This window comes from Aphelocoma coerulescens, chromosome 1, assembly GCF_041296385.1.
Source record: "Aphelocoma coerulescens isolate FSJ_1873_10779 chromosome 1, UR_Acoe_1.0, whole genome shotgun sequence".
NCBI lineage: Eukaryota > Metazoa > Chordata > Aves > Passeriformes > Corvidae > Aphelocoma > Aphelocoma coerulescens.
In genome coordinates, this window is record NC_091013.1 from 100,292,428 (window position 1) to 100,315,803 (window position 23,376).

Consider the following 23,376-nt stretch of genomic DNA (forward strand, 5'->3'; position numbering starts at 1 on the left):
GCCTGGGAGGTTCTCACTTCTGATTGGTTTGGCTCTCGCGAAGGCGGGAAGGCGAGGGCCGTACGGGCAGGCGATTGGCTCGCTTCCCTGTCACTCACCTCGCGGAGCGGCGCGCGGGGCGCGGGAAGGGAGGGGGCGGTGCCGCGCAGCCGCTGCCGGCGCCATTGACGCCAGAGGCGCGCGCGGCGGTGACGTGGGTGGCGGAGCCGCTGGAAGCGCCGCCCGGAGCCGGGAAAAGCTGGAAGCGGCGCCAGGTCAGTGCCGGCCCCGGGGAGCGGGGTGGTGCCTGCGGCCCGCGGAGGCCCCCGGCCCGGCGCTTGGGTGCCGCAGAGCGGCCCGCGGGGCCCGTGCTCCCCGCACGTTGTGCCCGTCTGGGCCCCTTCCATGCCTTGGCTCCTTCCCACCGTCTGCCGTTCCTCCTGCGGTGTTTGTTGAGGCTTTTTCTTTGTTTTGTCGTTTTTTTTTTTTTTTTAAGAGGTGCTGCTGACCTCCTCCTGTCCTACAGGAACGTACACAGTTCGATGTTTAAACCTCACACATAGAAGTGCGTAGGGAATGGGAAGCTGTGCAGACGGCAGAGGGATTCTCCACTCTGCCTGGCGTTAAAGCTTAGTCCGCTGTTGTAGTCCAGGAGGTCTGTGTAGTTTGTCATTTGAAGGGAGATGCAGGGCTATGGGCATCTGAGGAGTAGCTGACTGGCAGAGCGAGCCCATTCCCATTCCTGTTTGCCAGGTTTGAGCCAAACAGCCAGCGGTGTAGCCATTCAGTTTGCCAGGTCAGCAAGGTGAGGCTTGTGGGTATTTTTTCTTTTTCTTTTTGGTTATTTTGTAGGCGGTTTTCTTTGTTTGGTGTTTTTTTGTGTGTGTGTTTCACTTTTCTTCTGGCGTCAGGAACGTGCTGGTTCCCTGAGAAGCAGGAGAACATCGCATCTCATAGTGGCACCGAAGTGTTGTTAAATGGGTCCAGCTGTCAGGCTTCTGCCATTCCAAGCAGCTCAGAACGAACAGGGAAGATCAGCATTCTGAAAAGGGCGTTCAGCCGTGCACAGCTAAGGTGCATTTTCATGATGTGTAGGTGGTTTAATATTTTTCATCCACGAAAGGTGGAGATTTTTCTTTCATCCTTTCCAATGTAGTGGTATCCTCTCTTACCTGCTGGTTTTGTTGCTTGTCAGAATTCTCCACAGCTCACTAAACTGCTGAAAAATGTTGCAAAAAAGGGAAAAAAAAAAAAAGGAGATGTGTTTTTCTACTGTTAAGTGATCGGTTTGGTGCAGGAGAGCTGGCATGAGTGAAGGCAGAGCCATGTGCCTGGGAGAGGAGCACATGTCTTTCTGACAGGAATGAGGCTTGATGGGAATTGCATTCCTGCCTTCCACTTCCTGTGACATACAGCTCACTTTCTCACCGGGGATTCTTCTAAACAAGAAACTATCTTAATTAAAGCTAATCTGATGTCTTGTTACTTAGTTTCTTTGTTTCTTTATTGCATCTATCCACGGTAGATACATATTTGCACTCCGATGCACTAAAACTGTACTGAATCCAATACTTCCATAGTGTTTTGTTGTCTTTCTGGAATTTCCAAAAGGCAATATTACATCATCTATCATGATGAAAAGCGTGGTGTTCCAGGATTTATTGAATCCATAACGTGAAAAGCAATTACTGCTTTTTTCCTCTCAGAAGCCTAGAAGGGAATGCTGGTGTTAAGCCCACTGTGCTTTGGTGTAATTATGACTTCCTAGGCTTGATATGTGAGAGAAGTGATCTTACTTTCTTCCCTTTAAACAAACTCCCAGAACCTTACAACTGCATTATGTGAGGGCCAATGCTTACACATCTCCAAAATAACACATATTCTGGTGTGTTCAGATCAGAGTGTAAACTGTAAGGGGTTCTGGTGTCCATGGTTAAAATCTTCTAGTGGCTTCACATTACAGTTGAGTCAATTTTGCCACCGTGTGGGGAAAGCTCACTCATCTACATCCTTAGCCATGCATTCTTTTCTCTGTTTTGTGTTGGCTCTAGTCTGGTAACATAAATGATTCAATTCTTGAACTTTTCCCCTTTGCCCTCTCTGAAATATCCTACTTTTTTATTTTGGCATGTTAGTTTCTCACTTTTTATCAACTTGATTCACATTGCTACGTGAACAGTCAGAATTAGGACAGAAGGGTGGGGCTTGTGGCTAAAGGCAAGGAAGGAAAATAAAGATTTCCTCATGGGAGCGAAGGTGCCATTTGACTTAAGCTGTAACAGGAAGTTTCATCCATTTGTATACATGCACACAGGTGGTCCTTGAATTTCCTGACACCTTGCTATTGTTTATACTGGGTTAAGATCATAAAAGTGATTGAGAATTACATCCTGAGCCTGCATTGTTGAATTTCTGCCTTGTGTGGTCAGACCTTGTGGCCTTATTACACCTGGCTCCATGTATTTTTACTTGTGAAATTAGGAGAAAACGCCCTCATTTCAGGCGGGCCCCTCAGCCTTTCTGTGTGTAGCTGCAGTACAACTTTTCATCCTGAATGAAGAAAACCCTTTTGTTATCTGTGGCCTCCTGGCTTCAGTTTATGGAAAGCCAAAAATAAGATGGGATTTAAGTGAAAGCAGATGGTTCTTTTCTGCCCTAATATTTCAAGGCAGGTCTTACCGTGAAAATACACTATTTCTCATCAAGATATAGTGCAGGAGGAAGGCTAAGCAGCAGTGTTCTTGAACTCTCCAGGGAATGAAACTCAGTGAGCTCCTGATAAAATACCAGAAGACTTTGGCTTTGCAACTGATGTGGGATAAAGGCAGTTCCGGGCTCAATACAGAGAGAAGCAAGTAAAAACAAGACTTGAAAGTGGAAGATTCTGTGCCCTTTTCTGGAAAGGATGAGTAGTGTCTGAGGTTACATTGTACAGACATTGAAAATCTTGTTGGCATGTTTTCCCACTGTAGTTCTGAAATTTATGCCTTCTCTCCCTGTTCTCAGGAAGGTTCAGAATTGCTTCTCTTAGCTTAACCTCATCATCTTCTGAAAGACAGAATTTTAAATCTGGTTAGACTGAGAGGCTACAAAACTGGGATCTGGTGTTTGCAAAGGACACCTGGAGCAGGATATGTCATGCACTGGCTCCAGGAAGCCTGTTGTACCTGCCACACTTACAGGTGAGGGGATTCTCCTATTATAACCTGATTTTGATTTTACCTCAAGAAACTGTGTCAGTGCTGTAAGGAAGTAACTTTTTTTTTTTTTTTTCCTCTTTCTTAAAAATCTTGTGTTGGAAGCTTGCAGAAACATTTTCCAAGCAAATCAGCAAAAGCTGGTTTCAAAGACTTAGTGAAAAACAGCACTAACTATATAAATGTGGGGAAAAATAGGAAGCACTTGTGCAAGTGTTAACAGTACGTCTGATAGATTAGGTTCACAGCCAAACCTGCAACTCCAAATTTTCCTCCAAAAGAGATCTGGGGTGTTATAAAGGGTTTGTTTATCCATATGAGTCTGAAGAGCAGCCTCCTTCCTTTCTTAAGATTCTGCTTTTAAAGATTCTTTGTCAAATATATGAATAGTGAGACCATTACATTTTCTGGGTAAAATTAATGTAAGTCTCAAAAGTTACAAGTTGAACAGAATGATCTACATTTGTAGTATTGGATAAAAATTCATATTAGTTCACTGGCTGATGACTTCATATTTTCAAGTAACAGTTTCATCTACATTGTGGATTCTAGGTTATAACCCTTCTAGCACTTTTTGTCTTACTTTTAGTCAAGAAAAGCACGAAGATAAACAGATCTAACTTCATTAGCACAATTCCTGTTAGAGTTCATTGAAATTGAAAACTCTTGAAATTGTTGTATGTGGAGAAGAATAGTTCAGTTGCTTTGATGTTGCATCAGAAAAATCCTGAAAGTGGAGGTGTTTGCTCAGTTGAATTTCTGGCTTCTATGTGGTCTTTGTTCCCATCATACTGAATGGGTTTTTTTGCAGTCACTTGTTTTCGTCTTGATTTCTTTTCTGGCATCTCTGGTTATGCTGAAGGCCTCGTACATTTACTCAACCTGAGGTACAATCTTGCAGAAGGTACCCTGATTTTCTTCACCCAACAGATCTGATTGTGGTGTGTAACTGTCTCTTTTTTCAGTGTTGCCTTTTATAGACACATCAATATTAATTCTTTCAATTACAGCAATTTTTAAAACCCAGCAGATGTGTATTTAGGTTTGCTGTCCTACTGTGTTAACACAGACAGGTCTGCTTTCCTCCTGTACCCATAATACTGAATCGTATTAATGTAATTACCCAGAGCAATTCCCCAACAACTGTCTCTTTTAATAAAGTCCGTGTTTAAATTTGGAATTTTTTCTTTTGGCTGTTTCTGAATATGATTCTGTCCAGTGTGCCTTATTATTGATGCTGTAGGTGCTTACTGGCATAGCTGAGTATCTTGGCCATTGGTGGTTTTTTTTTTTTCCCTGAAAATGTTCCTTGATGTTCATAAATTATTAAGGTCAGTTCAGACATTATTATGAAACACATGCACGTCCATTAAAACCTTGTTAAAAGGTGTTATCATATTTCTTTGCACATGTAATTAATTCAGGCTTGACTTACTGCTTCAGGGGAAGGTGAAATCATTGCTCAAGGATGCAACGGTACAGTCCCCTGGTTTTGAATTTTGTGAGCTGTATTGGTGTGTTTTTTGCCTGGTGGAAGATGGTAAGAATTTGCAGTTTAGGGATTAAAAGCCTTGGATTCTTCATGGGCTAGACATCAGCTTGGCCTGGTGAGATCTGGCAGCGGTATGCACTTGCTTTGGTTTTTTTTCCCCTCAAAGATGGCACTAGTCAGTTGTTCATTTCACCCAAAGGCTGTCTTCTGCAGGATTTAGAACTTAACCTGTGTTAATCCACTTTCTGAAGTAGAGGGTAACAGGAAAGAATGGTTTCTGGTATTTTCAGGATGCTTGTGTTTCCATATATCACCAGCTGGAAGGAAACCAGTATCACAGTCAAGAAGCCCTCTGTTACCTGACATAGAAGATTTGGACATAACTCAAAATCTCCAGCAGAGGAGAAGAAATTGTGTTAAAACTCCTAGTCCTACTAGATGAAAAAGAATATTTTCTAGTGATTGACACTAAGAAATATTATTAAATCCCTGAGTGTTGCTGAAAACTCTCAGAGTTGGTTTTCTTTATTGGCCCCTTGTAGGTCTCTGTTTAAGCTGTTTGAGTGCATTATTCAGGAAATTGTTCTTTAAACCTGTTTTGGAAGTGTCTGCGGAAATCTGCAGCTGTCTTATCAATGCAGAGGAAGTGCTTTCCATCAGCTCTCAGATGAGGTATCCAGAGTGAGATGTGCTTATTTAAAAACACTTTTCTCCTTTTTTTTTATTTCAGCTGATATTCTGAAGGTCACTGTGCCCCATGCAAGTTGCATCACCAAGTTTTTCTGCAAGGAAGTTTTAGGGAAAGTGGATTGTTGAGGAGAGAAGGTTGTCTGCTCTTCAGATCAGCACTTAAAAAGCTTTTGGCTTTAAAAATTTTAGTTTTTAAATCTCCTGGGGTGCCAGGTTTTATTTAAAATTGATCTTTATGTTCATTCTTTACTGTGCTTTAACTCTGAATAAGATTTAATCAGTTTGAATATATCAAGGCTTCCCTCCAGCTTCTGCATTGACATTGTTTTATAGTGTCAGTATGTTGCTGACAGATACAGTCAAAACCAAGGTTTATCTTTGAGTGACTGAAAGACGGAAAAAATACCAACAGAATGAAGTTGATCTTTAAGGACAATATCCTGTGACAGTATTTAGATTCAGTCTGACTTAGAGATTCCAAAATACTGCATGGCTAACTCTTGATGGGGCATCCTTTATTGCTAACACTTTTACCTTCAATGAAAAGCTCTATGAAGCTCTCCTTTGTGTGAGATAAATCACTGTGTATCTGGCATGCAAGAGAAAGCTGACTGACTCTATAAGTACTTGTTTCATGGTTAATTTGTGGTGTGACAGATGTATTTTAATTGAATTTCCTTAAAGGGAAGCTGTAGCTGGACATCCAGGCATTGTTTTCTGTAAGCTATTCTCAGCCTGCATACCAGCAGTCAACAAACTCAGTTAATTGCAGTTTGAGCACTGTGGATACCATTTGGCCCTAAGTTAGAGGAAAAGAAAAGCTTAAGCAGGGAAGTATTTTAGAAGAAAAACACGAAGGTGTTTTTTTTCTTATCCAACAGGCAGAAAAGACAGGATCATCTTAATTTACTTACTGTGAAGCTTCACATTCCACAGCCTAATTGCTTTGCAGTTGCACTGGCCATAACCATTGAGAGGAACATCCCTCCTCAGTGGCAGAAGAGGGTAGGGGTGGAAGAGGAGTAAAACTTCAGTGGGTAATGTTACACTTTTTTGAAAGGACACTGTTTCTCATTAGGAAAAAAAAAATTCCAAGCAGACTACTGGGATAAACACAGATTTTTGAGAAGTCTTAGCTGATGAAAGTGAGTCAGCAGCTGCTGGGTTACATACAAAGCTGGTGATCTCAGGGGAATGTCTTAGTGTGGGGAATGTAGAAAAGTTGTGTAATGGTGTTTGCCAAAGGGCCTATCACAGGTTTTATGATAGCGATGGAAAAAACAGGATGCTCATCCAGGTCCTTTCTTCTGCTGTTGCTTTCTGCTTTCCTTTGTTTGATAGGCTTGAATACTGGGGAGATATACATACAGTGTGTGCAACATCTAATGGAAGTGAAAATTGAGATTGGCAGAGTTTTGCAATTCATTATATTAGTTCACAGATAAAAATTGAGTAGCAATAATAAAGAAATGGAAATTAGGGTGTGAGGGAGTTTTCTTTAGTGGAAGAACCTTTTGCTTAAGAAATGGTTACTCATGTCCTAAACTAACATAGGAAACTCATACTGAAAAAGATAATTCAGAGTCTTATTTGATGTTAACTGGAAGTGCAGCCTTCTGAGTGGGTATTTCAAAAGCACCTCTAATACTTTGTTCTTGCCTTGAATCGCTGCTGTTGTCTGTGAGCTAAATCTGACAGGGGTGACAATGTGAGGGATTCCTTGCATGTGATCCTGTATGTGTTGCCATGTATGTCACAGAAACTTGTAATAGTCGTTATCATTTGTGCCATTTGATGTTAAGGTGAAGGAAAGTGAAGTGAAAATACAGTACTTAGAAATTACTGTCTTGTCACAGACAGCCTGGTTAAGTGGTGGTAAGTAGCTCAAAAGATACTTCATGGAATACTTTCTTCTTTTTTAAACACATTGTCACTTCATGTTTGTTATGTCTTGATTTTTGCTTCATTTATTATGCTATATTCTTCATGGGCTTTTAAGGTCTGAATGTGGGACTTTAAATGAAGGCTCAGTCCTTTTTAAGGGCCTATTTGCTCATACAAGAACAAGGCTGAAGCAGTTTGTGGTGCAGGAGTTGGTAGTGCTAATGGTTTTCATGATGCAGATAGTTGTCTGAGGTCTGTTTATCAGAAAGTATCTGTTCTCATGGTGCAGCTGGGAGCTTTTGCTTGAGTGCATACCAGCCTGTACAGCAAGCTGTCCTCGTACTGCATCTCTGCCCAGGGATGGCTGAGGTGTTAAACCAGACAGGTGGGATCAAGTGATGTCAGCTGAGGCCATAAGACTCCACTCCTGGGCTGTCTTAGGACCTTTCTTGCTGTAGTCATTTTCTTCTTTTCCCAATTTACAAGTCTCAGCTATCCCAAAACTGTCTTTTGGAGCTCAGCTTGAAGACAGCTTTCTTAGTCTAGCTGTGTTGGCTGTGACTGAATAGAAATGAAATCTGCTGTATGTTTTGGTACCAATTTCTCGTGTGCTTTTTAAAAAGTTTTACATAATTTTGTTTTGAATGAGAGGTACCATTTCCTATTTCTATTTCTGTAGCATTATTGACACCTAAGGAGACAGTACAGGGCTTGGGAAAGGGAGATGGAAAACACCGCATCCTTTTCTTACCTGTAAGTAAGATAGATAAAAAGTCTGGAAGACCAGAAGACTAGTTAAGAATTCATCTGCCTTTTTTTCCTTGCAGTATACATGAAGTCCAAGATCTGAACCTGCTATGACTGACCCAGACGTCCTCACTGAGGTCCCTGCAGCTCTCAAACGCCTTGCCAAATATGTGGTGCGTGGCTTTTATGGCATTGAGCATGCTTTGGCTCTGGACATCCTCATCAGGAACCCCTGTGTGAAGGAGGAGGACATGCTAGAGCTCCTGAAGTTTGACAGGAAGCAGCTGAGGGCTGTCCTCAACACTCTCAAGGGTGACAAGTTCATCAAATGCAGGATGAGGGTCGAGACAGCTCCTGATGGCAAAACCACGCGCCATAACTATTACTTCATCAACTACCGCCTGCTGGTCAACGTGGTCAAGTATAAGCTGGACCACATGCGCCGCAGGATCGAGACCGACGAGAGAGACTCCACCAATCGTGCCTCTTTTAAGTGCCCCATTTGCTTCAGCACTTTCACAGATTTGGAGGCCAACCAGCTGTTTGACCCCAGGACAGGTAAGGGTACAGGTAACAGAGTGCTCTTGCTGTCTGCTGTGGTTCTAAGTGCTGGACTTTAAGGAGACAGAGCCTTAGGAAAATTCTCTTTGAGTTTGGCCGGAGCTAGAGGGCACTCTGTTTCTGCAGGTGGTAAATGCTTGAGCAAAATACAAAAGTAATGTATACAGACTTAACACAGACTGTACAGACAAACAGCACTCTTGGTGAAGTGCTTTTGAGTGACAAGCAGTAGAGAAATGGAAGCCTTAAAGTCACATGCAAGGGTGAATAAGGCAATCTGTCCTTGTTGGAAGCTGACGGCTTTTTGGTATAACCTGGTCTTGCCCATGAACTGTAAGACTTCCAGGTAGTTTGCAGAGAGGGCATGTGTAGAGTTGACTTTAGTTGGTCATGCAAGGAGTGAGTTGTTACTGTTTAATATTCTCTTAGCCTAGTGCATTATACTGCACAACTCTGTTATTGGTGTAAGGCAGTCTCACGAAAGTTAAAAGAAATTACTTACAGACTTGTTTGTGGTTGGGAGTAAACAAGATTTTTATTCACGTGTAAGTCTCAGTGGAAGTGTGTATCTGTCTCATGCATATGAAATGAGAGTCTTTCCTGGATGTCATTGTCTACTTTGTGCTACTGTGCCAGGGAATAAAAGAAGGAACACCTGCACCTGATGAGATTCTGTTTTGCCAGTCTAATCTGGGATTATTTTGGGGGGAAGGCAGAGAGGCTAGGTGTTAATTTACTTTTTAATTTTTTTCCTTTTGAATTTTCTGTCCTGATCTTACTTTTTCAGAAAAGTAAGAGGACAAAAGTCAGGACAGCTCTTGGATACATTTAGGTGTGATGTTTTGTGTCAGTTAACATAATGAGAACCTGTAAATTTGACTCTTCAGGAACATTGAAGCTTTTAATCTAGGGTTACTGATGTCTAGCCTGCAAAGTGCAAATGCCCAGTAGATGTTCAGCCTATCATTTTCCCTTTTTCCTGCCTCCAGAATTAAAAAGCTGTGGAACTCCTTTTACTTGAGCAACCATGAAGATGTTACTTAGTACTGGAGAAGCAGAATCCACTAAGTCAAGTAACAGTTGTTGATAAAATTCAGTGCAACTCGCTGAGTAGAAATTGCTTCCTTGTGGAGGACCAAACCAGCAGTGCCAGCACAAAATTTCTGTGCTCACCCCTGAGTGTAGAAACTCTGTGTGCTCTCCACAGTTAATGATTGTCTGTGGTGGCTATGGTTGAGTGTGTTGGGCTGAAGGGAAACAGTGCTTTTGTAGCTTGCATTGGTAAGGGGAGAGTAGAGAACCTGTGCAGAGAGCACACACAGTGGCAAGTGTGAGACACTGACTCCAGGGGGACCTGTAGCATTTTGCAAAGGCCTGTGGCCATTGCCTCCCAGCCTGTGTGGGCAGTGAGTTCTGACAGCAAAGAACTGCCTGTCAAGGAGGTGCTGAAAATAATAATGCTGGAATTTGGCTTTGATACCAAGGCCAGGAACTGATAAGGTTAACCAAGGGTCTGTCTGCAGTACAGGCACTGGCTGTGTCCACAATGTGAAATCATTCACTGGCACATGGAGTGTTTTATTTTCTGGAGGAAAAGGCTGAGTGCTGTTTTCTCAGTAATTCCCAGGAGCTGAGTTCTGTCAGTTTGTGCAATAACAAGATTGCCAGTTTACCTCCGCTTACTTTCAGTAAGAGCACATCTGCCTAGAATTTATGTATATTCTGTTTCTATTTATATTATTTTTTAACTTCATCTACATAGTGTACAATGATACTGTTGTATGGCTGCTTTATATTGTAGTGGATTGTGTTGTCTGCACGTTTCCTGCTGCTCTGGAATTCTGTATTAGAAAAGAGCTGAGAGACCTTTAGGTCTTTCACAGAGGAAGCTCATGAGGTCAAGGCATGCAGAGAAACGAGGTTTGTTAGATAGTCAATAGCCATCCTTTTCCAAGAATGTCTTTAGCTCCTGTCAGTGCTAAAGTTAAACCTCTCCCACTCCTGGAAACTTGTGGCCGTACAACTGCTGAAGGGTAGCTGAAAGCCACATAGCTTCAGTCACAGTTGACCTGAGCTGTTCTTAGACTGCAGCTTTGTTGATAAGACTTTGTGAATTAAAAGGCCTGCAGGGCCAAAATCTGTTAATCCATGGAGCAGGTAGGACATGGAAGGCATCCTCTGCACCAGTCTGGATCAAGCTGCGCTTAAATTGAGAGTTTCTTCTTAAAAGATATCCTCTTTCTCTGTCTGCCTTTTGTCCTTGTCATTCAGAGACGTGTATGATTTAGATGTCCTGCGTTTTCTTCTGCTTTGCTTTCCTCTTTCCTATCTACAACTCAAATGCAAATGCTGAGCAATTGTAGAATGGAAGAGTTGCTCTTACCCTTCCTTATTAGCAAGGGTGAAGAGGTTTCCAGACCGCTTCCATGACTGGTCATTATACTGGAATTTGTGAATTAAGAGTGCTTGTGAAGAACCTGTCCATAATTTGGATCTGTAGAGCTCTTTAATTTTTATCACAGCATCTGTGTCTACCTCTTGGATTTAGCAGAGCTTTGTGTCTCTACAGGTCAAGTGGCTCTCTTTTGGCTCTGTTCTTTACTCCATCTCTGAATAATGTTGAAATAAACTGAAGTGTTTATTTTTTCATCAGAAAATGTGATTATTGATGGTTTTGGAGGGTAGATGTATGTCTGCTGAGAGAAAATAATTGATAATGAGAAGGGTATGTTTTCAGGGCATGTAGGTACAGATGTGCTTTTGACTGCTTTTCACTTAACTTGGGAAAAATACTTTGAACAGAGTAGCGTGTTTGCCACTAAAGTAATTTTAAATGTAGATTTTAAATAGTATAAGTGTTACTTTGAGAGTGTGTTCTCTCTGTTTTTAAAAGCGTTATAAGATTTTTTTCTCCATCCCTTTTTGTGCCATCAAATACCTCAACCCAAAAAAAGCTCCAAAGACTTCCTATGCTGTCACAGGTTGAACAACTCTTATCTGGTACTTCAAGAAAGTTCAAGGACAGGATGTGAGACAGTGAAAGGCAAGATGACACAAAAAACTGGAGTTTTCCTGCTTCAGCTCACAAGGGGATCTTTTAAAAAGTGAAAAGAAATGCATGCTGTGTTGGAGGAGTTGCTTGGTTGTATGACCAGTGAGTGCCTCCTAACTCTGAGGATGGCATGCCCAGGTCAGGAGTTGTAGCCCCATCTGTTCTACATGAGGATCTTGAACAGATTTCCAGCTGTCACACTTTCTCCTCAGTGGTGTTTTTTACTGTTGCCTCCAAAGAAGCGCTATCAGTACCCTCTGGGTTTAGAGGCAAATAGCTTGAACACAGCATGATTTTATTGTGCAAAAGTTTGCAATTGAAGCTTGTAGCAAACCTTAGAAGAACTTTCTGATTGAAGAGTTTGTCGATTTGCAGTTTGCCTATTGATGGGAATTGGTGCAGACTGGGTTGTTACAGGCTGAGTAGCCACTTTTGCAAGCGTTTTGTAATCTACAGGAGGGAAAATACTAACGCTGTATGAATGAAGTGTTACTTTGAGCTTTGTGTTCCAGATGGGATGACTGAGAAAGAAAAAAGATTGTTGTTTTCCTGAAAGATCCTAGTATAAGCACTTGATCCTTGCCTTTTACCTGTGTCATCATCTGCTGTCTGACCGTACTGTGGTATTTCATCACTCCTGATTCCACATGTTAGCAATAGCTTGCTGCTGCTGTTGTGATGAAGCCTTATGCAGGTGGAAAACTGCAGCTATTCCCCTGAACAAGATAAGGGGCTGTCTCTTGAGGCAGGGGGTGTACCAGGAAAGAGTTTAACTGAGGAGCAGTAAGAAAAGCCAGCTGTGAGATGCATGATGTGAATAACACTGCTGGACTCGGTCTACTGCCGGGCCTGGGCTGACAGTGGACACTGGCATAAGGGAGCACTGGGTCTTCCTGTTTCACCTAGAGATAGGATGCTACATTAGTCTCTTAAACCTATGGGAAGAATTTTCATCTCTGTGCTTTTAAATGTAGAAGCTGCAGAAATTTGGGTTCTTTAGGCCAACCCCTTGAATCGCAGATCAATCTAAACAACTCGATACCATCTTGTGGATTGGATTTTTGGAGAATTAAATCCGCCCACGTGCGTTCAGTGGAGTGCGGGGGAAGGAGGGGAAGAGCTGCATTTCTCACCCGGTAGAGGGCTCTGTCTTTTCTCTCTACAGATGGGCTTGGGTTGCTTAATCAATGGAATGTCACAACACTGGAAATTATGTTAATGGATGTGTGTTTCTGTAGTGTGATTAATTGAATCTGGCTGGAGAAGGTCTCTGATGTATCCTATTGTCATACCCTAATCATATTTGTAAATCTAGTGAAGTGTTGGAGTTAACTGTCAAATTCAAGGTCAGTTTGAAAGAAAGTATGTGAGTAGAAACTGCAAAAGGGAGAGTGAGGTGCGAGTGAAGGAGTGGCAGAAATGAGATTCTGCAGTGCATCACTCTGGTATTCAGTCCTGGATTTCCTCAGGTAGTCTAAATACCAAAATTGTATCAGTATACTCACCAGTGTAGCAAGTGAATTTGATGTTAGAAAGTGTAAGGCTAGATGAAGTAGTTTTTCCACTGTTCTCTTCTACCTTTGCAATACAATTTCTACCCAGTCTTGTGTTTCTTTCACTTCTGTTACTGTGAAGAAAAGTATTGACATTACCAGTACATTGTAATTACAGTTGATCTCTCATGTACATCTATACATTGTGTCCTCACCATAATATTCAGTTAGATAAGGTGTGAACAGTAGTGGAAAGAAAAGGATGGAAGACAAGTGGGTAAACGTGAATTGGAAAGATAATGCTTGTTGGGATGTTTTTAATTGCAGTTGTAATCACTGAAGTATTTTGTTGCTTTTGGAAATCACAGCAGTTAATTACTTGTCTACTCTTTGTACTGCCACAGTTTACTTTTGGTTTGGTGAATGATTTTGTGGGGATGTCTTGCTATTCCTGAAAATGCAGTGTAATGGTAACATACTGTGTATCTGGATGCCTTTCTTATTCTGTGTACTGATAAGAAATTTAATTTAGGAAGAACAAATTGAAGGTGACAATATCAGTTTTATAGAAGGAAAGACAACACCTTGAATATCATTTTAACCCACTTGTTTTACTGTCAGCCTCTCATATGTCCTTTGTGTACTTCCTAACAGAATTGCACATAACACATTCAGAGACTGGTTTTCTGTACCTGTCACAAGGCACCTAATATCACATTCAGGCAGCCTGTGTGCAGCTGAGTGCTTGTATGATTTGGGCCTCGTTTCTGAGATGAGAAATTTGACTAGTCTTTCATTTTTTTGCTTTGGTCTTGTGTGTTGCCTTCTGGAGCTACTGCCTTTTCTCCTGAGTGCTCAGCTCCTCACTTCACCCCCAGTGAGCTGCTCAGAACACATCTGTCTTCTCATCTTCTTTTGAATTGCCACTTCCTCAGGCAAGTTCTGTGTTAGCTTCAAAACTTCCTCACCTGATTCAAATTACTTTTGAGCCTGTCCTATCTATTTTGTTAATTTTTTATTATGCTTCCCCTTTTCCCTGCTTTTTGCCTTACCCTTTCTTGGGGAGCTCTTGTGTCCATTTCTAGTACATCTCTTTTTGTATTCTGTCCTTTCCAGCCATTAGAAAAAAAAAAAAATCACATGGAGCTATTTATTCTATATATTTACACAATGCAGTCAGTGCTATTTGATCTTTATGCTGTTGATTCTTGTCCTTTGAGTTCAATAATTTTCAAACATTCTGGACAGCTTTGTCTTTGTACTGCCATGTGTGTGCTATATGATGCTACTACTATAACAATTTACAGCTTTTAACCAGCCAAAATGAGGACTTGGCAAGTCTTAATGTAAATAGGCATACCAAAACTTCCCTTGAAAAAGAAAGGATTCAGAACAGTTCTGCTTTGAACAACTTCATGTTCTGTGAAGTTGTGGGTTTTTGTTATCATTGTTAGCTTTCCAAGTGCATAAAAACCCAACAGTGTGATTTTCCTTGACTCTACAAGCACATTTTGTTTGTCTGTGCTACCACTGAGAGCTTTTGGCAAACACCAGCAGAAGGAAACTGTCCATGCTCTGCTTAGTTTTTCTATTTCTATTCAAATTCCTGGCAAAATCTCCAAGAGTATTCCTGTCAGCTTCACTCTGCTTCAGCTTGATAAGGCTTGGAGCCACAGGGAAAGGAAAACTGAGAAAAACGTATCAGGATTAATGCATGTTTTCCTCAAAGTAAGAATACTCTGTAGAGTGACTTAAAGGGTACACCTGGAACTCGAACTCATTCCCTGTGGGTTAGGCACCCTGTCTGGAAGGTAAGCAGCTGGTCCAACCATGGATCTCTCAGCTTGATGGAGAAACAGGTGAAGGTAGGTTTAGAACCTGTGCTATGCAGAAAATCAGGCCAGAGGACAAGCTGCTGCCTGCAGAATGCTGGCTGGTCACTTCCCTGTATTCCACACTGACCTCTGGCTGGAGTGTTGTGTCTCTTAGATTAAGAAAACCGATCTGATAAATGCATGGCCTGACTTACAGTATTGATGCCTTTTTTTTTTTTTTTTTTAATCTGCAAAGGGCATTTTATTATTTGAGTGCACGAAGTAATTGCCCTTCAAGTAAAGGTTATCACTTTAACTTCTCTTAGCTTTGCAAATTGAAATAGATAGCAGCAAGAAGATCTCTGTAAAATCTGTGAATATTGCTAAGCCATTTACAGTGATGAAAGCTGAACTGCAGCATTCCTATCTTTTATTCTAGTAACTTGTTCTTTTGAAACTGCATCCTTGGTAATGCTGTCTGCAAAGGGTGTTACTGTTTTAGACCTGGGCATCTCTAAGTCAGATCAAGAGCTCATGGAGAATCCCGTAACTTGTATTGCAGTCTCTCTGCTACTGGATGCAATTCAAGGGTATAGTATGATGGCTCAGTTGGTATTTTGGTGTAGCCTTCTTGATTGAAAGAAAAAATACCTATCTATGGTTCCCACTGGGCTTCCTTTGGATAGTCCCTCTGCCCAGTTGTGCTTTTCTGTGCTTAGTGTCTGGCTTAATTTATCCAGAGTAGGATCAACGGAAGAACTCTGTCAGCTCAGAGCTGCTGAGGTTGTGCATATGTGCATGGAGAAGAAATAGTTTACTGAGAAGAGGAAAGGATTCCTCTCTTCCAGTTTATAGTGAATACATATTAAATGTACATATTAAATTCTGATGCTTCTGAATGATCAATAATTTGATGTGTCTCATGCAGTCCATTTTTTGAATGTTTAATTTACCTTTTTGAGATAAATTTCTTTGCTTAAAAATTGTGTTACAGTAATTTTAATTTAGTTGAGCTAAAAATGATCTGCACACTGAGATGAATGAGCAACGTGATGTTCCTCTAGATAATAGAAAGTTGTTCTTAAGGTGCTGCCTTTTTTTTTTTTTTTTTAAACATGGAAGGTTACATTTCTCCCCTTCTCTAATTGCAAATCCATCTCAATCAGGAATGGGAAACTATAGCATGCAATGTAGGTTAATGTTGTTGTGAAATGCCATAGGAAATTTGGTTGATATTTTAAATTTTCTCGAATTTACTGCCTAAACTATGGCCAAGGAATAAATGAATATAGGCAGTTCCAGATACACATTGCAGTCTGTGATCAAGTTGCTATTTCACAGCTGAGTTACAGCCCTGCTTTGCCCTTGGAGCACCTTGCATGCCTCATTCTCCACTGATAACCTGCTGTGGCCCCCTGGCAGAGCTTATTGACTTATATCCTGTACAGTGCTCTAGAGAAATGTATTTTAAACTGCTTACTGGGCCCCTGGACTGTCTTTGTATAGCTGTACTTGGTTCTTGGCCGGAAAAAAAACCTGGTGTCTCTTTGGCTTTCAATTTAAGATCAGAGTAATACAGCTGGGTGTGTTTTCTCCCAAAGTGCTGTCAGGGTACAAGCTGGAGGCTCAAGTGTGTCCATCCTGTACAGATATGTGTCTTTGAGAGCACACTGCAAGTCAGGTATGGAGCTTGAAGAAAGAAAATCTGTCAATCCATGTGCGAGTAAGTGATTCTGCTGCTTGGGGAACAAGCTTTTTTGCAATCTAGAGTTACCAAGGTTTTTTTGCTTGAAAAATATGAGATTTGGGGATGCAGAAAGAAGAGAGTGGAAGTGCAGAGATCATGGGATCTCAAGTGCAAGACAAAATGCATTTTAGAAGATAAGTAAACAGTCCAGCGTTCAGTGTTCCACCTAACCTGTGCTCTTCGGAGAGAGGCAACAGTAGCAAGAGGCATGAAACCTGCTTGGTGAAGATTTGCACTTCAAAAGGATTGGCAAGGCTTTTAATTCTCTCTAGTAGGGATGGCCAGGAAGGGCATTTCATCAGAACACAGCATCCTGTCTTCAATGATTAAAAGAAATCTGGGTGTCAGAAGGAAACAGGCAGCTGCTTTGGCAGAACAGGAGAAAGCTCAATAATACAAAACTGTTCTGAAAATGCCAGTCTAAAATTGCATCATGGAAGCATTTTCTCTCTTTGCAGTCAAAATTTGTCTTCCACCTGGGCTGTTTAATAGTTTTATTCTTACTTTCTTGTTTCTTCTTGGGGACTTAGCATAAGTTAACACAAGTGGCTAATAATAACCAGGTTCTTTGGTTGTGCTTACAGGTGGAGCTAAGGCAGGCTGTCTTTTCTGGATTCCCTTTGCTGTTAGTCTGAAACAGTATGACCCAGTTTACTGACTTCAGGCTGGGGAAAAGAAACAATCCTGCTTCTGAAAACAATCCTGTTGAGAAGTAGATAAATGCGTTTAGTAGTTTTATTGCATGACTGGAGTATATAAACTCCTAATGACCATGATTATGGGAATACTTGAATACTGTAGTTCTAAGTTGCAGAGAAGATTAGCAACTTCTGAATGTAATTCAGTGGAGTTGAAAGAAGAGATACCTTTTTAATTTCCATAATAATTGCACTGAGCTGCTGAAACTGATTAAAAAGGGGTTTGCTTATCTACCCTGAAGCCTAAAAAGCAGTGAGGGTAAGACAAGGATGTAACTTGACCATAAAAGACAGAGGATTAGGTCTTTTATGAATCTTTACTCAAGCTGAAATGGAGAGATGGCAGTCTCAGGGGTTCTTCCTACTTTGTGAACAAGATCACATAAATATATGATTGTTGTTGGGAACAGACCACATCAATTTTAAAAACAAACAAAACCCAACATTCTTTTCCTATGAGAAGACAGTAAGAGCTGTAATTAAATTGGCTGATATGTATGTCTGTGTAAGAATACTGGTATTAAAATCTTAAAAATGTCAGAAGCTGATGAAGGAAGAGGCAGTAGTTCTCACCTGCTCTATGTGGTGCTGTATCAGCTAAAACTTTGGGTTGATTCTGTGCTTGATTTGATCTCTTTTGCGTTTTAAAAAGTATTTAACTCAAGGAAATCCATGTGTTCTCAAGACACAGTTGAGCTGCTTACTATCACCCAAATATTTTTATGTGATAAATGAACATCAAGTGGCTAGACTGGAATGTTTTTGCTGAGGATTGAGTTCCTCAGTCCTGCCTGTGGTCCTCCTTCTCGGTCAGGGGTCTTGCTGCTGGTAAATGCTTTGGTGATTCATCTTAATCTGCCTGGAGCTGGAAGTTAATGACCCACAAAAGCAGTAACTTGTAAAGCTGACAGGAACTTGCTGCTTTCAGGCAGTGAAGGCTGCTGTGCTTCTCAGCAGTTTAGTATTTGCTTCCAAAATGTGATCCTGGTCGTCATCTGAATCTGTAGTACGCATTCAGGAATTGGAGTGTTAAGGAGCTGCCTCCTGGTGTGTTCTCAAGACTGCAGTGGTCACAGTCCAGTGCAGGCACAAATAGCTACAGTTGTGGAAGCTACAGAGAAGATGTGACTTGAGTCTGAGTTTGACCTGTGCCCATCAGCATGCAGCTTTTAGCTCCTCCTAAATGTTCCTTAGGTGACTGTGTTGTTTAGATACCACAGCTTAAACAGGGCATGAGCTCCACAGATCCCCCTTCCATGGTTTTATGACTAATTACTTAGGTTCTCTGTCTTCAAAGTGGGAAATGTATAACGCTTTTTCCTCATGCTTGCTTGATTTGCCTGGTTAGACTGACAAATTTTTGAAGCAGAATTTTTTCTACCAAATACTTTTTGCAGGACTCCAATTCTGTGCGACTCAGCCTCCGTATCTCACGTGACTAGGACCAATGCCTCAGAAATACCAATGAGTCTCTGCTGGTCTTCAGCACTGTTCTGAAATTTTATCTTTATACTTAACTAGATAACAAAATTGTAAAAAAGTGTTTACAAATTTCTGAGGTTCTTCTGTCTTTCACTGCTCTCTTGGATCGGAAGAGACTTCGTTACCTTTGGCAAAAATGAATCCTTTATACCCCGCTTCTCCTTCTTCAGAGCACAGATGATGAGTTCTGTCTCCGATTCAAGATCATTGGAGCACTGCTGCTCTTCCACCTACAAAAGAAAGGAATAAGAGCTTGCTTCTCCTAACCCCTTTTTATTTGAATTTTAGTATATTAGCTCACTTCTATCAACTGGTGCATTTCTAACAGCAAGATGGCAATTTGCCTTGGAGTTGTGCCAATTCCGCTTGCTCCGATGGAAGCATTTGCAGCACCAAGCACGAGTGCGTGCTTAAGGAGAGGGAAAGCAAATGCAAGTAAACAGCACAGCAGGCCTGCTCTTTGAAACTCTCCGTGAGGGCTCAAAGATTTGCAATTAATGTCCATATGTTTGTTTACAATCAGTTTTGAAAGAGCATTAAGACCCTGTAAGCTACTGAATGCTGAAAGACAGGAAATTTGGTTTGGAAATCTGAGGATTAATTTATGTAGTTGTTGTTTGTTTTCTTCTCAGATCTGCCTGCATTGGAATTTGTGCAATAAAAAAATTTAATATATATTTACTGATTTTTTTTAATTAAGTCTATATAAAGTCACTTTCTTTAATGTAATGGCAATGTTTGCTTACAGGTATGCTATACAATTTCATGGTGTCAAAACATTGATTCCTCAGCTTGTCATGACTCTTCATTTAAGATCTGCTGTCAGCTGTCATGCAAAATCCTGTAATGTATTTTGTGATATGCCTTTTCAGGTTACAGCAGTTAAAACTTGGAATTGATCTCTTAGTCAAAAGTTACCTTGTTTGAGAGTATCCCATGTGATATAGTTGCAGGCATAGGCACTCACTTGGATTGTCTGCATCAGTCTTTGGAGGTGCCCCAACACTGCAGAGTCTGAATGGTGGTAGGGGATACTGGTTTTATACCTGTTTTGCCAATCCAGAGGTGCCTTTATAAGGCTCACAGCCATCATCTGTAGACAGTGTGGAAAGTAAAGTGCAGGTATGGGTGAATAATGGAAAAAACAATGGAAAAATAGATGGATGGACTTTAGTAACCATCATCTTGTTGACTAATGACAATTTATGTGGTTCATAAAGACAGTTTTTCATTCCAGTTGTGTCTTCTACCAAGGATTTGCCACCTTTTCCAGTTTTGTCTCGTTAGGACACTGTGTATGCACATAAGATTCTACATTCAAAATCTTCAGTTGAACATAAGAAATTAAAGTGAACCAGGACAGACTCTTGAAATGCCCTCTAAGGCTAGCAGTAAGCCATGATTTTTTTTTCTAGAAGTGGTGTTCTCCACCACGTGTGCAGTCATTTTGTGATTAATTTATCTGGACTGTGTTTCTTTAGTTTGCTGATAAGCATCCAGAACAGTTTTGAAGATCCTCTCTTCTCCCAACCAAAATGGATTGCTTCCTATTTTTCTCATTATCCTTTAGCTTCTCTAAAACTTAAAATCTGGCTCATTTTTTTTCTCTAATAACTCGTACTCCTTCTCAGTTCCCCCCTTATGGGTAAATCCTCTTCCATGCTTTAGCCTCCACAAATATCCAGTTTTCTGGGATGTGTTATGGAGTATAATCCCTAAAAAAATGGGCTGAGTCTCAGCTGTCCTCCACCCTTCCTCAGTCCTGAATTCTAGTCACTGGACTCACTGCCATCATAGTTGTTCTTTTTCTCTGCATTAACTCAAGGTAAATGCTGTTCCTCACTGAGCTGCAAGAGATTAGATAATGTCCTTGGAAGTAGGAAGGGGGAGAAAAGGCCATCTGCAGCTGTCTCCAAAGTGGGATTCATGTAAAACAACTGATCGAGGTGAGAGGAATAGTAAGAAAATATTTTTTGTAACATCAATAAAAATCATCTAAACTGGTTTATCTCATTCTTATTTCTATTTTTCTGTATGTTTTGTAATGTGTATAGCATATTATTACGGTACTGCATATATAATTCATAAGTAAATATTCTTATAGTTTGCTCAAAAATTTTTTTACTGATGGGGTATGCAATCAAAAAAGTGATCTGGAACTACAAATTTCCTCTTTTCCCTTCCAAAGACAACTTCCAGTTCCTTGCCCAGTGTCAGGGTCTTTTTTCTGAAAGTTTTTTTAATCCAGAGCATTATGATTTTGTTATTTGAGGGTTAAATCAGACTCTGGGTTTGTTTATCAATTTGAAAGGCAGTGTTTTGTGCTCTTTAGAAGACTTGCATGGATTTTAATAAAGTACCTTGATCTCTTGCTGACTGCTTTTGTCAAAAATCTGAATGTTTCTTCCTGCTTCCACTGGAATCGTTTGTCTGGCTTTCCTTGACCCTGAAGTAAACTCTTTTTAAGTACTGAGTACATGGTTGTGAAATCAAGATTTCTCTGGCATCTTTAACCTCTGTCACGTGTTTCTGTGCATCCCTTTGGACGTGTATCACATAAAAAGGATTGCTGTGACTTTTACATGATGAACTAGCTGAAGGGTAGTCCTTGGAGCACACAGAAGAGGATGCCACTGACTTTGTAGTGCTGTTCTTCATCTTCTGCCCACGGAGAATTGAGAGTATTCCAGTTCAGGATTGCAGTGGTAACAAGTGAATGCTTTTGTGCTTGCTTCCCATTTAAAAGCTCTTCTCTTCTTAGCTCTGCAGGTTCCAGCAGAGCAAGGTTATGTGGTTTGAGGTTTAGCCTTTGTTTTTATTCTCTGTTCACCTTACTTTGTCATAGCTCTAAGGCAAAACATCCCTGTGTGTTCAGATGGAACCAGAACAAATTGCTTCATTCCTCAGGTTGTTGTGAGTGAGGCAAAATTATTTTGGAAATATTTAGGAAAGTGGGAGCTTTTTGTTAAAAGCCAGCAAAAGTGATAGGATCTTGGATTGCATAAATAAGAAAAGATCTGTGTGGGAAGATAATTTTTTGATGGAAACCTGTTCTGCAAAAAAGTATGTTTAATATAGGAACAGAGAAGTACTCAGAATACTGTTTGTTAGATTTTTCAAAAATGTCTACATTCAAAAATTTATTCAGGATGCAAGGCAGAGTAAGAAGTTTATTGACATCAGACTGTAGAAGTTACTGCAGTGATGAACATGAAATATCTTAACAGGGCTTTCTGGCTTTGGTTGAAGAAGAGTGAAAAACTGATACTAAAATAATCAGAAAATTAGCATTGTTAAGGTAGATTTGCAACTTTATTTCTTCTGTATATAATCACCTGACACAATCTGCATATGCCCTTTCTTCTCAGAAGAAATGCAATGTATTGTTTTTCTGCAAATGAGTTTTCTGCCTTGTATGCTGTATCAGATAGTGTATGCTTGCACTAAGCTGCATTTTCATATATAATGCTAAAATATGTTGCCACTACTGGCAGCTAAATTAATTTATTAAAAAGAACTAGTAATTGTGTCAGTAATGTTCTTCTCTGATGGCAATAACTGACAGTGTTAACAGTGAGGTCTTGTGAAAGTATATATAAATGTAAATAAGTTGCATGTGTAGGTGTTTGATGTGTTCCTAATTGGAAATAACTTTGTGACAAACCCAGAAAGAGACTCTGAGTTCAGACTTCTAAATTATCATCCTCAGAGAAAACCTTATGGCTGGGATATTGTTATTTCTTTCTGATGCCACTGTCTGAAACTGTAGAACCTTTCATCTACCTGTGCTGCAAAATATGATATGTAGAGTGGCACTATTCATTAGTTAATTCTGCTAAAATAAAAGTAAAATGCAGCTCAGGGAACTGATGCAGATAACTCTTGTATTTTTTTTGAAGACTTTGGAAGGAAGCCAAAATTAGCGTCAACAATGGTTTTGTTTAAAAAAAAAGTATTTGCAGAACATTAGAAAATGTTCCAGTAATAAACTCAATAAATGGGAGAGAGGGAAAGAGAGAGTCTTCCCAAGCATGGGCACTGACACTAGACAAGGTATTAATCTTTCCTAGTTTTAGGTATTTACAGACCAGATGTGGACGCTTGAGGCAGAAGAAAACTGCCAATGGAGCATCTTTCTCTGCTGCCAGTGAAGGGAGCCTTGCAGACTAGTAGGCCCTATGTTCTTGTCTGGTTTTAAGTGTCTTAAGTTCAGTGGAAGTTCTTTCTACCTGTCATGTGCACCATAGTGATGCCTTAGGTTTTAACTTTTATATTTTTCAAATCCTGCACTGCCTAGTGAGTAACTGAAGTTTTGTGTGGCCTGTTAGCTGCTGTTCTCTCATGCTGGTTAGATGTAACAAAGCCTCTCTAGGTTTGCTTTCTGAGGACACCTCGGTTGTCCCAGGCCCAAAATGTGTAAACTAAAAGCCTCTGAAGAGGAGGGGCAAACTTGGGGTAATTACATCATTAACTGAAGTTATGATTGGAGAATTAATCCTGATATGCAAATGGACAAAACTTATAAAAGTGTGAAGAACCG

At 40.6% G+C, this 23,376-nt stretch overlaps 1 protein-coding gene across 4 annotated transcripts in view; it reads left to right on the forward strand.

Annotated features, from left to right (window-relative positions):
* The first annotated feature begins 168 nt into the window (after positions 1-168).
* The window catches only part of GTF2E1 (general transcription factor IIE subunit 1), a 49,527-nt gene continuing 26,319 nt past the window's right edge, over positions 169-23,376 (forward strand). The window contains exons 1-4 of one of the 4 annotated variants that reach the window (XM_069021272.1): positions 268-784; positions 891-1,053; positions 2,986-3,161; positions 8,070-8,547. In XM_069021272.1, coding sequence (XP_068877373.1) covers positions 8,100-8,547 — 448 coding nt within the window. In that variant the 5' untranslated portion in view covers positions 268-784; positions 891-1,053; positions 2,986-3,161; positions 8,070-8,099. The other 3 variants (XM_069021248.1, XM_069021257.1, XM_069021265.1) reach the window with 3 other exon arrangements.